At 43.4% G+C, this 13,878-nt stretch overlaps 1 protein-coding gene across 1 annotated transcript; it reads right to left on the bottom strand.

Annotated features, from left to right (window-relative positions):
• Positions 1 to 4,239: 4,239 nt before the first annotated feature.
• On the bottom strand, positions 4,240 to 13,878 carry LOC137599056 (extracellular calcium-sensing receptor-like). Its single transcript, XM_068319712.1, has 9 exons — positions 13,778 to 13,878; positions 12,889 to 13,183; positions 12,510 to 12,799; positions 11,949 to 12,244; positions 8,718 to 8,735; positions 6,717 to 6,922; positions 6,366 to 6,587; positions 5,221 to 5,344; positions 4,240 to 5,138 (listed from the first exon to the last, which is right to left on the bottom strand). Exons 1-9 carry the CDS (start codon positions 13,837 to 13,839, stop codon positions 4,240 to 4,242), a joined length of 2,412 nt encoding a protein of 803 aa, XP_068175813.1. The 5' UTR covers positions 13,840 to 13,878.

Here is a 13,878-nt window from a genome sequence, read left to right as displayed (position 1 = left end):
AATATTCCAAACCTTAGATACAGTATAAAAACCTCTGCGTCTGCAATGATATCGGTTCAAAACACAATATATCGCAGCTGATAAACAAACAATTGAACTTTTTTATTTTTATTTTATATACTCAATTAATCCTGAAAGGGAAATTAGTGGCACACTCTAGTGTTAGTAATTCATACGTGTATATATTAGTGTGAACAGGCCCTGAACACACACTCACACACACAGAGGTCCTGTATGCATGCAGGGGGGGGGGGGGCAGAGTGGCGGGCAGCTCCTTTATGATGAACCTAAATGAGCAATTTGTAAGGGGGATGGCGCCTTGCTCAAGGGCGTGTCGGCAGCGCTCCAGAGGTGACCTGGCACCTCCCACTGTCAGCTCACCTGACACATTTTTGGGTAGGAGCGGGAATCGAACCACCAATCTCGGAACATTGGATGACCTGCTCTACCACTGAGTCACTGCCCCCCCATTGACACACAGCTGATCACTGCCAGGGGGGGGGATCCGGCACACCACAAGGGGTTCAATTCCAGGAGCATCACCGTGGATGATATCAGAGATCATAGAGATTACAGATAGTAATCAAAGATTAGAGACAGTAATTAGAGATTAGACACAGTAATTAGATATTAGAGACGGTAACTAGAGATTACAGGCAGTAATTACAGATTAGAGACAGTAATTAGAGATTAGAGACAGTAATTAGATATTAGAGACAGTAACTAGAGATTAGAGACAGTAATTAGATATTAGAGATGGTAACTAGAGATTAGAGACAGTAATTACAGATTATAGACAGTAATTAGAGATTAGAGACAGTAACTAGAGATTACAGGCAGTAATTAGAGATTAGAGACAGTAATTAGAGATTAGAGACAGTAATTAGATATTAGAGACAGTAACTAGAGATTAGAGACAGTAATTAGATATTAGAGATGGTAACTAGAGATTAGAGACAGTAATTACAGATTATAGACAGTAGAGATTAGAGACAGTAATTAGATATTAGAGATGGTAACTAGAGACTAGAGACAGTAATTACAGATTATAGACAGTAATTAGAGATTAGAGACAGTAATTAGGTGTTTTTTTTAAGTAAGCCCCCCCCCCACACACACACACACACACACACACACACACTTTTTTCTGGGCTTTTTGCTGTTGTCGTTTTTTTGTTCAGAATGCTCTTGTGTATTTCATGGCTATTTTGTTCACTGTTATCTTTTTCTGTTATATCATATTGTAAACTGTATTTTACTGTACTTTTTATTGTAAACGGTAAAGGAAAAAAAACTGATTTGCTCTTTAATGGAATGCTTTTGAATGTAAAAATTGCATGTGCACATAAAGTTCCCAACCAAGACACTGTGTGTACATTTTCCGGGCAATAAAACTGAAACATAAAATTCTATGTAATCTTTATAATGTCAATGATACCCAGTATTTTGAAACCTGGTGTACTTTGATTGACTGCATGTACCTTATATTTGACACAGTAATTTCATTTTGAGTCGAATATCCAGTGTTTTGGTAAAGTGTGTGAACAGAAAAACATGTATTCTATTTTGAAATGAAGAGTTTGTGTTTATTTAACAAAATGTGTTTTTGAGAAGAAAATTAACCATTTGGTCAATTGTGCTTTCTAGGTGTGAGTCTGTGTTTAGAGTTTAGAAAATGTGACTGCTGTTTGGACAAACGCCTGTTAGCGACTGAAAAAAACAGATGACATACCATCATGACAGGCATAAATCCACTACCGAGTGTGCAAAAAACCATGTAGCACAGGTAGGCTAATCGATATAGCGTGATCACCTGCAGCCAGTGATGGCTAAGGGGGGCGTGTCAGTACGAATTGACATGATGTGTCAAACGTACACAGTGATTCGTGTAAGTTCGGCTAAAACACCCGACACGTTTTTGTTTTGTCTTGATCCCCGTCTCCGTCGAACCCCTGAGACCAACTCACTGCACCCCGAGGGTTCGATCGAACCCAGGTTAAGAAGCACTGCTCTCGACCAAACAACATCGCTGGTCTCACCACAGTTTTGTACACCTTTCCTTTCATTTTAGCTGAAACTCTTCTATCACACATCACACCTGACACTTTCCTCCACCCGTTCCATCCTGCCTGGACACGCTTCTTCACCTCTTTTCCACACTCTCCATTGCTCTGGACTGTTGACCTTAAGTACTTCAAATCCTCCACCTTCTTGATCTCTTCTCCCTGTAACCTCACTCTTCCACTTGGGACCCTCTCATTCACACACATGTACTCTGTCTTACTGCAGCTAACCTTCATTCCTCTCCTTTCAAGGACAAACCTCCACCTCTCTAGCTTCTCCTCCACCTGTTCCCTGCTCTCACTGCAGATCACAATGTCATCTGCAAACATCATAGTCCATGGAGATTCCTGTCTAACCTCGTCTGTCAGCCTGTCCATCACCATAGCAACAAGAAGGGGCTCAGAGCTGATCCCTGGTGCAGTCCCACCTCCACCTTGAACTCCTCTGTCACACCTACACACACCTCACCACTGTCTTACAGTCCTCATACATGTCCTGCACCGCTCTAACATACTTCTCTGCCACGCCAGACTTCCTCATACAATACCACAGTTCCTCTCTGGACACCCTGTCATCATCTTTCTCCAGATCTACAAAAACACAATGCAGCTCCCTCTGGCCTTCTCTGTACTTCTCTATCAACATCCTCAAAGCAAATACTGCATCTGTAGTACTCTGTTTTGGCATGAAACCATACTGCTGCTCACAAATGTTCACTTCTGCCCTTAGTCTAGCTTCCACTACTCTCTCCCATAACTTCATTGTATGGCTCATCAGCTTTATTCCTCTGTAGTTGCCACAACTCTGCACATCTCCCTTGTTCTTAAAAATGGGCACCAGCACACTTCTCCTCCATTCCTCAGGCATCTTCTCACTATCTAAGATCCTGTTGAACAACCCAGTCAGAAACTCTACTGCCACCTCTCCTAGACACTCCATACCTCTACAGGTATATCATCAGGACCGACTGCCTTTCCACTCTTCATCCTCTTCAATGCCCTCCTCACTTCTTCCTGACTAATCTTTGCTACATCCTGGTCCACAACAGTCACCTCTTCTAGTCTTTGTTCTCTCTCATTTTCCACGTTCATCAACTCTTCAAAGTACTCTTTCCATCTTCCCATCACACTACTGGCACCTGTCAATAGACTTCCATCCCTATCCTTAATCACCCTAACCTGCTGCACGTCCTTCCCATCTCTGTCTCTCTGTCTTGCCAACCGGTATAGATCAGTCTCTCCCTCCTTACTGTCCAACCTAGCATACAAGTCATCATAAGCTTCTTGTTTGGCCTTTGCTACCTCTACCTTCACCTTACGCTGCATCTCCCTGTACTCCTGTCTACTCTCCTCAGTCCTCTCAGTGTCCCACTTCTTCTTGGCTAACCTCTTTCTCTGTATACACTCCTGTACCTCCTCATTCCACCACCAAGTGTCCTTACCTACTTTCCTTCCAGATGACACACCAAGTACTCTCCTACCTGTCTCCCTGATCACATTAGCTGTGACCAGGGAGAGAGTAAATAGCTTATGAACTGAATTGTTCATAAATACAAACAACCTCTTGGAACCAGCTCTGTTTGTAGGTTCAGGACTATCTGTATTTATTATTATTGTTATGAGATTAGATTTTATTTAAGCACAGAAAATTATAAACACATCTATTTGTCTGGATATTTTTCCAAAGGCATTGGGAAAGTACAAAGCAAAATTAATAACAAAAATATTCTTACATGCCTGCTTGCATAAGCATATATAAAATGAGTAGTCAAACGGTGATTATATATATATACATACGATGTGTCCTCGCGCGATCGCGCATCGGGACGTCACCTCATCACGGATTTTTGGTCGGCAGTCATGTTATACCTTACGCGCATTCTATTGGCTGATGGCATCCGTAAGTGCGCTACGTTCCGTGAGTCTCGGACTTTCGTGAGACACAAAAATGTTTTAAACAGTCTGTCAGAGTGTGGGAAAGGGTAAAACAGATAGAAGGTGGTTTAACATCAGTATGGGGGGGTTCATAGACGTTTAAATTACGTAAATAATTAGATAAATAGCTCACAATCTTCATCACGGATTCCTTAATCACATGTGGTTCCTGAAACGCATTAACCGCAAAGAACGAGGGCACACTGTATATCATTGCTTATAGAACTCCGATGTCTCTGGATCATTTTTTGTTCATCAAATTTTTCTTGGTGTTTTTGTCCGGTTTAAATAATATGATGAAACACTTTGGAGCATATATACAGAATATTAATCCAAAACTGGAGGCCAGAATTGCAAATATCTCTACAGCCACAGTAAATTTCCCAGGAGAGCTGACATACGCTGGGATAAAGGTGATCCAGACTGCACAGAATATCAACATGCTGAAGGTGATGAGCTTGGCTTCATTAAAACTATCAGGCAGTTTCCGAGCTCGAACAGCAAGTACTAAGGAAAAGAAAGCGAGTAACCCAATGTACCCGAGTACACCCCAGAACCCAACGGCTGAGCCCAAAGCACATTCCAGAATGATTTTCGTTTTATATACATTGAAGTTTTTTGTTGGAGTTGGAGGACTAATGACCAACCAAAGGGTACATATTAGCACCTGGATAAACGTAAATGACATTACAGTTATTCTTTGCTGCAACGGACCAAACCATTTCATGACATTCCTGCCTGGGAGGGTGGCCTTGAAGGCCATTAATACTACAATTGTTTTGCCTAAAATACAAGACATGCAGAGGACAAAGGTGATTCCAAAGGCTGTGTGTCGCAGCATGCAGGACCAGTCAGAGGGTGCTCCAATGAAAGTTAAAGAACTCAGGAAACACAGAGTCAGAGAGAAGAGCAGCAGGAAGCTCAGCTCAGAGTTGTTGGCCTTGACAATTGGAGATGCTCTATGTTGAAAGAACACAACTGCAGTCATGATGGTGAGACAGGCACCACCAACTGAGAACGCTGCCAGGATGATTCCTAAGACTTCGTCAAATGAAAGAAACTCTACAGGCTTGGGCAAACAAGTGTCTCTCTTCGCATTAGGCCAGAACTGCTCGAGGCAAAGAAGGCAATCAGGAGAATCTGAAAAAGTAAATGTCACAAATATTTTAGATGTTCATATACTCTATTTGATGTTGTAGATATGTAATAGAAAATAAATTACCTGTAGTATTACTAATCTCTCCTTCTGCACATGGTACACAATCATAACAGCAGATGGGTTTTCCTTTCTGCAACACCTTTCGGGTTCCTGGAGGGCAGTTTTCATTGCACACTGACTTAGGCAACTGATATATAGAAACAAATGAACCCAGACATATTCAGGTGTGTTTCACAGATGTTCACAACTTTTTTTCACATCTATCAATAGTTTATTCCACCAAACTATTGATAGTTGACAATTCCTGTAATATTTTGTTCAGGCTGTCAAGAAACGTGTACAGGCTCACTACCTGTACACTAATTTTACACTTCTGACCTTTAACTGCAGGAGTTAGAGCTAGAGACAACACATGTGCATTTGCAGTTTAAGGTACAAATTCATTTTGCAATCCTTCTTTTCCAGCTTGATAAAATAACCACTGAACTGACATGGATTTCATACCAGTACAATATACAGTACAGCACTGAGTCATCTGTTTGAACTGCCTCCTGAAATTATCAGTGTCAGAATGTAGTTAGGGCTCGGCAGGAGAGTAAAGTGAGTAAGGAGAAAGCAGGAGACGAAGAAAGAAAAGAATGTTGAGATGAAAGTAAGAACACTGAACGTTGATACCATGAATGGTAAAAAGAGATTGCTGGCTGACACAATGGACAGAATGAAGAGCATTGTATGTACAGGAGATCAGGTGGAAGAGAGCTTTGGATCAGGTTACAAGTTGTTCTACCATTGAATGGGCAAAAGAAATGAGATGGGATTGTACCGCAGAAATAACTTTTCAGGAGTGTTTCAGAGGTGACGAGACGTCAAATACACTTAGTGTGAAAGTGGAGGTAAAGTGGTGTGGTGAATATTGGTCAGTGGCGTACGCATCTCAGGTTGTGTGTGAGACGGTAGAGAAAGGAGAGTTCTTTAATAAGATGGATGAAGTGGTGCAGAGTGTTCCCAAAAAAGAGAGCCATGATTGGAGCATATGTTACCAAACTTGTTGGTGAAAAAAATAATGAAGAGAGAAGATGGGGAGGCATGGTGTCAAGCAGAACGAAGAGGCCAAAGGACAGGACCGTATAAAGGTGTACTTTACACCTGTGGGAAGCAAAACATTTCAAATTAAAATGTATTTAATGTTTTATTTTGATCTTACTTACTTCAGTGAGACCATCCATGAATGTGAGGGTTTTTTTTATGTGAACCTCCTGACCCACTGGCAGTGAGCCATCGTAGTAACCCACTGTCACCGCATCAAGGCTGCCACTGTCACTTGTTTGCCAGTTCATCAGCTCATACTTCGGCACAGGATCCCCGTTCTCATCAAATGACACATCATAACCACTTTGTGTAAAATTTACTTTCTTCAGTTCTGTTAGGACCTATGATGATTAATTAAGACAATGAGGGAGAGAAAGAAAAATAGTTTTAAAATATTGAAAATTTTATTTTATGGAATTAAATGGTATAATTGTGAAATATTTTGGATCTTGTAAGTCGTTTACACTGACTTGTTTGTACTCTATCCTTTTGTATTTGTCACAATGAGAGGTAGACTCTGTGTCCTGGCACAAACTCTTATGAAGGGCATGTGCTATAGCATAAACTGCCTTATACACCATGTTACCGCTTCGCAGATTGGCAAAGTCAGTGTATGCGTTCTGTAGATTATGCATGTCTTGAGTTCCATCACACATTATCTCACCAGGGGCTGGACCTGAAGCAGATGACAGCAGAACATGTTTTCAGCTAAATAGCTCTAGTTACAGATAATATTCACATTTTTTTGTATTGTATACCAACTTGCTTTATGAAAGACCAAAAATCAGTTGATGAGCTACATTTATAAATAGCAAAACATACACTCAAAATACTTCACTGGTCACAGCAGAAATTCACTCCGCCTGTTTATTGGCTGACACCGCTGTTGTTAAAGAAAAGAAGACAAAAACTTAATTTTAATTTGTTTGGAGACCTGCAAACTGTCTCATAGTCTGCCTGTGTATTCAGGCCTTCAGTGTCTATGGCTGCGTTCAGACTGGCAGCCTTAATGCGATTTTTAGCCCATCCACATTGAAAAGGGATGGCTCTTTTGTAGTGTAAACAGTCACATACAACATGGATTAAAACCACACTAGGGAGGTAGTAGAGGTAGAGGAGGCAGATGCGTCTCAGTCTGAACAGCTCTAAACACACCGATCGGTTTTGACTGACCGTGACGTCACTGTATGCGACGCAAAAGCCAATGCACCAGAGGAAAGGGCGTTACATTACGGGGCGGTAAAAAATGGAAGAAGCTAACAATATCCGGTGTGTCATGGATTTTCTCCACCTCTACCAGACAGCGATACCGCCAATACTCTAAAGCAGGGGTAGGGAATCTATCGCTCGCAAGCTATATTGTGGCTCTTTTGATTACTGCATCTGGCTCACAGACAAATCTTGAAGTATAAAAAAATTGTGTCATTAGACACCTTTGCACATGCGCAAACCTGCAGCTACAATGCTAGACTATTAGCTGGCAAACACACATGTCATTGTATCTATCTACAGTGCACCCTCACACATTCGTGCATCGCATCAACACTCACAACTTCATTTGATCGCAGATTGTTGGTTGTCAGTCACGTGATACCGTACGCGCATTGTGTCTGTGTAGGTTCTCAGTCATCCAGGTCATGGTTACCCAAAGGGGTTTAAGTCGATCCTCTGGACCTTAAGAAAGTTCCTGAAGACGTTTTCTCTCTCATCCAAGAGACTTCTTCAGTTCAGAGGGTGGCTGATCATGTCCCAGATTATTAACCCCTATGGGGTGTGGTCAGTGCTTTTCACATTCCAACAACCGTCATTGAAACCCGTCTGGCACCTCAACGATTGTTCGTGGGCATGTCAAAGGGGGTCGCTGAGATGTGTTTCACCTCATTAGCATACAAAGGTGAAACAGCATCCGGAAGTCTGCTCCGTTCCGTGAGTCTCGAAATACATTAAAGTGCTTTAAACAATCTATCAGGAAAAAGGTCATGCAGACAGAGGGAGGCTTAATATCAGTATGGAGAGGGTTCATAAATGTTTAAATTGCCGTAATTAATAAGTTAAACAGTTTTTCACTCTATCGTAGCAATCATTAATCGCGTGTGGTTCCTAGAATGCATTAACCGCGAGGAACGAGGGCCCACTGCATTTATCTATATACCAATCATGTAGGTGATGTAGATGAGGCAGACACAATGATTACGTGGTATGTCGTATTTTCCTGTCGAAAATAGCAGCTGATGTGCGTATGTGCAAAAAGGTCCGCACGATCGCTTATTGTGAATTCAGAAAATAAACTTCCCTTTTTCAATCACGCTGACAGCTAGCTAATTTGAGAAAGCCTTTTAAAAAGACGGTTGAAAGAGAAAAAGATGAGGAGTGTCGTACTGTTCAGCAGGAATAGACTTTGTGGAGGGAGCAGATTCTTCAGTTTGTCGAATATGTAATGATAAAATCACCAGTCAAATATAACGGTCCACCAGTGGACTCACCACCCGCTGAGGAAACCATAGGGGACGGGTGCAGGGTGGATTGGGTGGCAGTCGTCAGCATGGGGCTGGACGACCCAATCCCCAGACAAAGAGTCTAGCTCTAGGGACATGGAATGTCACCTTGCTGAGGGGAAAGGAGCCAGAGCTTGTGAGGGAGGTTGAGAGGTACCGACTAGAAATAGTCGGGCTCACCTCCACCCACAGCTTAGGCTCTGGAACCCAAACCCTTGAGAGAGACTCTCCACTTTTCTGGTGTTGCCCAAAGTGTGAGGCAGCAGGCTGGTGTGGTCTTGCTTGTGGCCCCACAGCTCAGCCGTCATATGTTGAAGTTCACCCAGGTGAACGAGAGGGTCGTGTCCCTGCGCCTTCGGGTTGGGGACAGGTGTCTCACTGTCGTTTCGGCCTACGGAGTGAGGAATCAGGAGTGAGGAATACCCGGGCTTTTTGGAGTCCCTGGGAGGAGCACTGAATAGTGCTCCGACTGGGGACTCCCTTGTTCTCCTTGGGGACTTCAACGCTCACGTGGGCAATGACAGTGAGACCTGGAGGGGGGTGATTGGGATGAACGGCCTCCCCGATCTGAACACGAGTGGTGTTTAGTTATTGGACTTCTGTGCTAGTCAAAGTTTGTCCATAACAAACACCTTGTTCATCCATAGGGATGTCCATAAGTGCACATGGCACCAGGACACCCTGGTGTCCTGGTGCCATGGCAAACCATTCAACGCCTCAGGAGGGGAAAGCGGTGCACAGCCAACACTGTTAACAGTAGAGGAGGAGAGCTGCTGACCTCGACTGACGATATTGTCGGGTGGTGGAAAGAATACTTCTCTGCATCAAGTGCTCAAGAGTTCATGGGAGTTTGCCCAACCAGTCCACATGTGTTTTGTGGATCTGGAGGAGGTGTTTGATTGTGGTGGGGAGTACTTCGAGAGTATGGGGTCCGGGGCCCTTTGCTGAGGGCTGTCTGGTCCCTGTATGACCGAAGCCAGAGCTTGGTTCCCATTGCTGGCAGTAAGTCAGACCTGTTCCAGGTGCATGTTGGACTCCAGCAGGGCTGCCCTCTATCACCGGTTCTGTTCATAATCTTTATGGACAGAATTTCTAGGTACAGCTAGGGTCCGGAGGGAGTCCGGTTTGGGGACCAAAGGATTTCATCTCTGCTTTTTGCAGACAATGTTGTCCAGTTGGCGTCATTAAACCTGGACCTTCAGCGTGCACTGGGATGGTTTGCAGCCAAGTGTGTCAAGAGAGTGGGATGAGGATCAGCACCTCTAAATCCGAGGCCATGGTTCTCGACCGGAAAAGGGTGGTGTGCCCTCTTCAGGTCGGTGGAGAGTCCTTGCCCCAAGTGGAAGAGTTGAAGTATCTTGGGGTCTCGTTCACGAGTGAGAGAAGGATGGAAAGTTAGCTTGACAGACGGATCGGTGCAGCTTCTGCAGTGATGCAGTCGCTGTAGGTCTGTGGTGGTGAAGAAGGAGCTGAGTCGTTAGACGAAGCTCTGGATTTACCGGTCAGTCTACGTTCCTACTCTCACCTATGGTCAGGAGCTTTGGGTTATGACCTAAAGGATAAGATCCCGGATACAAGTGATGAGTTTTCTCCTTAGAGTGGGGGGGCGCACCCTTAGAGTTAGGGTGAGGAGCTCAGTCACCAGGGAGGAGCTCGGAGTAGAGCCGCTGCTCCTCTGCCTCGAGCGGAGCCGGCTGGCCTGGGAACACCTCGGGCTCCCCCCGGGGAGTTGGAGGAGGTGTCTTGGGACAGGGACGTATGGGCTTCCCTCCTGAGACTGTTGCCCCTGCGACGTGGCCCCAGATAAGCATTGAAGAGGCATGGATGGACTTTGGACACACGCTATACTACATTTGCACCAAGATATCCTACGGGGACAGCAGGAAGACAGAATGTCAAGAGCTACTATCAAGAGTGCAAGCTAGCAGCAGCAGCCCCATTCTCGACCCAACAAAGTGACCATAATTCCGCTAGCTTTGCTGGCGCTTCAGCAATTGTGAGAAATGGAAAGCCATGCGCAGAAGGGGACTATCCCAAAACATTCATGCTTGATGCTGCCGATGGACTTTTTGACAACTTTCCGAATAAAGAAAAGATAATTAAACGGATAAAAGGGACCCCTCTGTGGTCAAGAACTGTTCACGATCATACCATCATGATGTCAAATCAAATTTAGGAAACACATGTGAGGGACATAAATACGGCACAATTTTTTTCTCTCGCTTTGGACGAATCAACAGACGTTGGCAGTTTATCCCAGTTCAGCGTTCAGTTCAATGCTGCGAAAAGCTTAACTTCACCGCGTATCAACCAGACTACAAAGCCATTAGCAAAACCATGCAGCACCAGAAGTCACATTACTGATAAGAAATACTCATTATTGATTAGCAACAGCATAACAACGTCATTAAAAGTAATTCAGAGATTTATTGTATTTTAAAAGTGTTGGTATAACCTAAAATGCACACGTTTAGTTTTACACATATTGTATGGCTCTCGCAGGATTACATTTAGAAATACGTGGTGTCTATAGCTATGACAGCCAAAAAGGTTCCCGACCTCTGCTCTAAAGTAACCAATCTCCATGTTCGTTGAATTACACGCACTTAACGATGCCTCCGCCCCAACTTTGTTGCGAAGGCAACCTGTCAGATTGGAAAACGAAGTGGTCCAGTCTGAACAGAGCCAGATCCCATTTGAACACTTGCTAAAAACAGTGTGGACAGTCACCCCTACAAATCGGATGCGTATTTTTTTGGGGGGGGTCGGAAACAGGAATCAAACCGCCGATCTTGATTCATAGGACGACCTGCTCTACCGCCCGCTTTACCACTGAGCCACTGCTGCCCCTCGAGCCACTGCTGCCCCAAAGATTGTTTCTCTTTGGTGTAATATTAACTTTTTTCACCATCACAGTGAATTGAAAAACTCACTGCAAAGTGATAATTTTCTGTATTTTATTACTTTCCAGGATGGGTTAAGCCGGCTATATTAAGAGCAGCTAATCAAAATAATAGATAGTTAACTTAAACTATAGGAAGCCCAGAGATTAGAGGAGTAGCCTGAAAGTTTAGTCTAATGAGAACCACTCCCCATTGCCCATACTTATGAAACAGTTTTATAGTGTTATAAATACAAATTGTGTTCATTAGTGGAAATCTTCTATTGTTAACTTCAAGTAAGTGGAGAACAGTTTGAACCACTCACTCTTCCCCAGCCTGCAGTTGAATACGTCCTCCCAGAACTCAGTCAGTATTGGAGAGGAAGCGACATTTGATGGGGAGAGATCCATTAAGAATTCTATGAGTTCGGGAGAGCCAGCTTGCTCAATGACGAAGCCAATGGCTCCAGTAACAAAACTGAACCTCATCAACTCCGTATGGGGTAGCCAGGACTCAGTTCCCACCCACTGGCGAGGTGGAGAGGGCTCGCGCAGCAGCTCCTCAAACAGTACCCTCACATCTTGAGAGGCTGCAAACAGCACAACGACCTTAGCTGTGGACCTGCAGGAGACATCACACTACACCGTGTTATATTAATAAATGCAGTAAAATAAGTTAGATATAAACATATTTTACTTTTTTATGAATCATTTTGGTTTCATCAATCTTAATTTTTAAATGATTGAAGGAAATTAAAATGATAGATCATATATCTACAGTTTTACAATGAGATAACAGATTCAGTTTAATATTGTTTTTGTCTTAGCATATTTAGTTTCAGGGTCAGTCACACGCTGAATAAGCACTAGATCAGTGATGCAGGGACCTGCGGATAATATCAGCTACTCGTTGGATCCTGCTCCGTGAGAAGGTCACAAGTACAGATTCAGAGTATTCCACACAGATCCCTTCCTTTTGTGCTGTGGCCAGGAATCTTGCCATTCCATTATTCCCATAGTCAGTATCAGCTCGGACAGCACCGATCCAAGTCCAGCCAAAATACTTCACCAGCTTGGCCAGTGCATCAGCCTGGAAATTATCACTTGGTACAGTTCTGAAGAAGTTTGGGTACTGCTGCTTATCGGACAGACATGCACAAGTGGCAAAATGGCTCACCTAAGTGAAAACATGATAACAAGACAGGCATGGAATATCACCCCTCACCTAAGGAGCCATATAGTTTACAAAAAACGCAGAATATTTACCTGAGGAATGTTAAAGGGCCCGGTGACTCTGGACACGCTGATGGATGGAGAAGACCCAGACTCACCAACAATGGCCATCACCAAACCGGACTGCGAGCAGTTGTCACCAGTGTTAAACTCTGGATCCAGGCCATTTGAAAGCTGGAATGCCACATGCACTGCTACAAGGGCCGAGGTGCAGGAATCATGGATTTCATAACCAAGTTTAATACCTGGCAGCAGTTCCGTGCTGTTGTTAATTTCCTTGATGGCAAATATCATTGATCTCATTAAGCGAAGTTCCAACGATTCAAGTCTGCACACAGACGATCAGCTGTGAATTGAACATGTCCTCAAAGCAATTTTAACAGCAGCAAAAATGTAAACACAAGAAACAAAAACACAAAAAGGAAAAGAAAAGACCACAAGAAACAAGATCTGCTATTCTGTTATATACAGTATCTGACAGCTCTTATGACCTTCAACTGAAAATAATTATATATTATATATAATATTCAATCATTCATCGACAAGCACTTCATCCGATGTGGCAGGTTGTGGGAGGTTGGAGTCTATCCCAGATGACAGAGGGTGTGAGGCGGGGGAAACTCCGGGCGCAACGCCAGTGAACCACAAATATTATATTTAATACACACACACACATACATAAACATCACCACAAAATTACATAAAAATATGTAAAACTTTAAACACAGTTTTCGATCAATCACTCCAAAATACAATTTTGAATCACAAATTAAATTTAAACAAAATGAAATGTTATAAATATGTTTGAGCTCATATTAAATACCCACTGTCTCCAAGGCTTTTCAATTCCATGCAAAGCATTTTCAACACAACCAAAATGACATCTTACACATGAACACAGCTCTCTTATCCTGTCACTAACCTTCCTGTGCACCTCAGCGGGTCAGGCATGCTGGTGTAGTCGTGCCGGTCCACGATGTGCATGTGGTAGTGTAAGGAGAAAACTCCTCCGATGACGTAGTC

The sequence above is a fragment of the Antennarius striatus genome, chromosome 7, assembly GCF_040054535.1.
Source record: "Antennarius striatus isolate MH-2024 chromosome 7, ASM4005453v1, whole genome shotgun sequence".
In the NCBI taxonomy this organism is placed as follows: domain Eukaryota; kingdom Metazoa; phylum Chordata; class Actinopteri; order Lophiiformes; family Antennariidae; genus Antennarius; species Antennarius striatus.
Note: the sequence above shows the minus strand (reverse complement) of the source record. Positions and strands in the feature narration are given on the sequence as shown.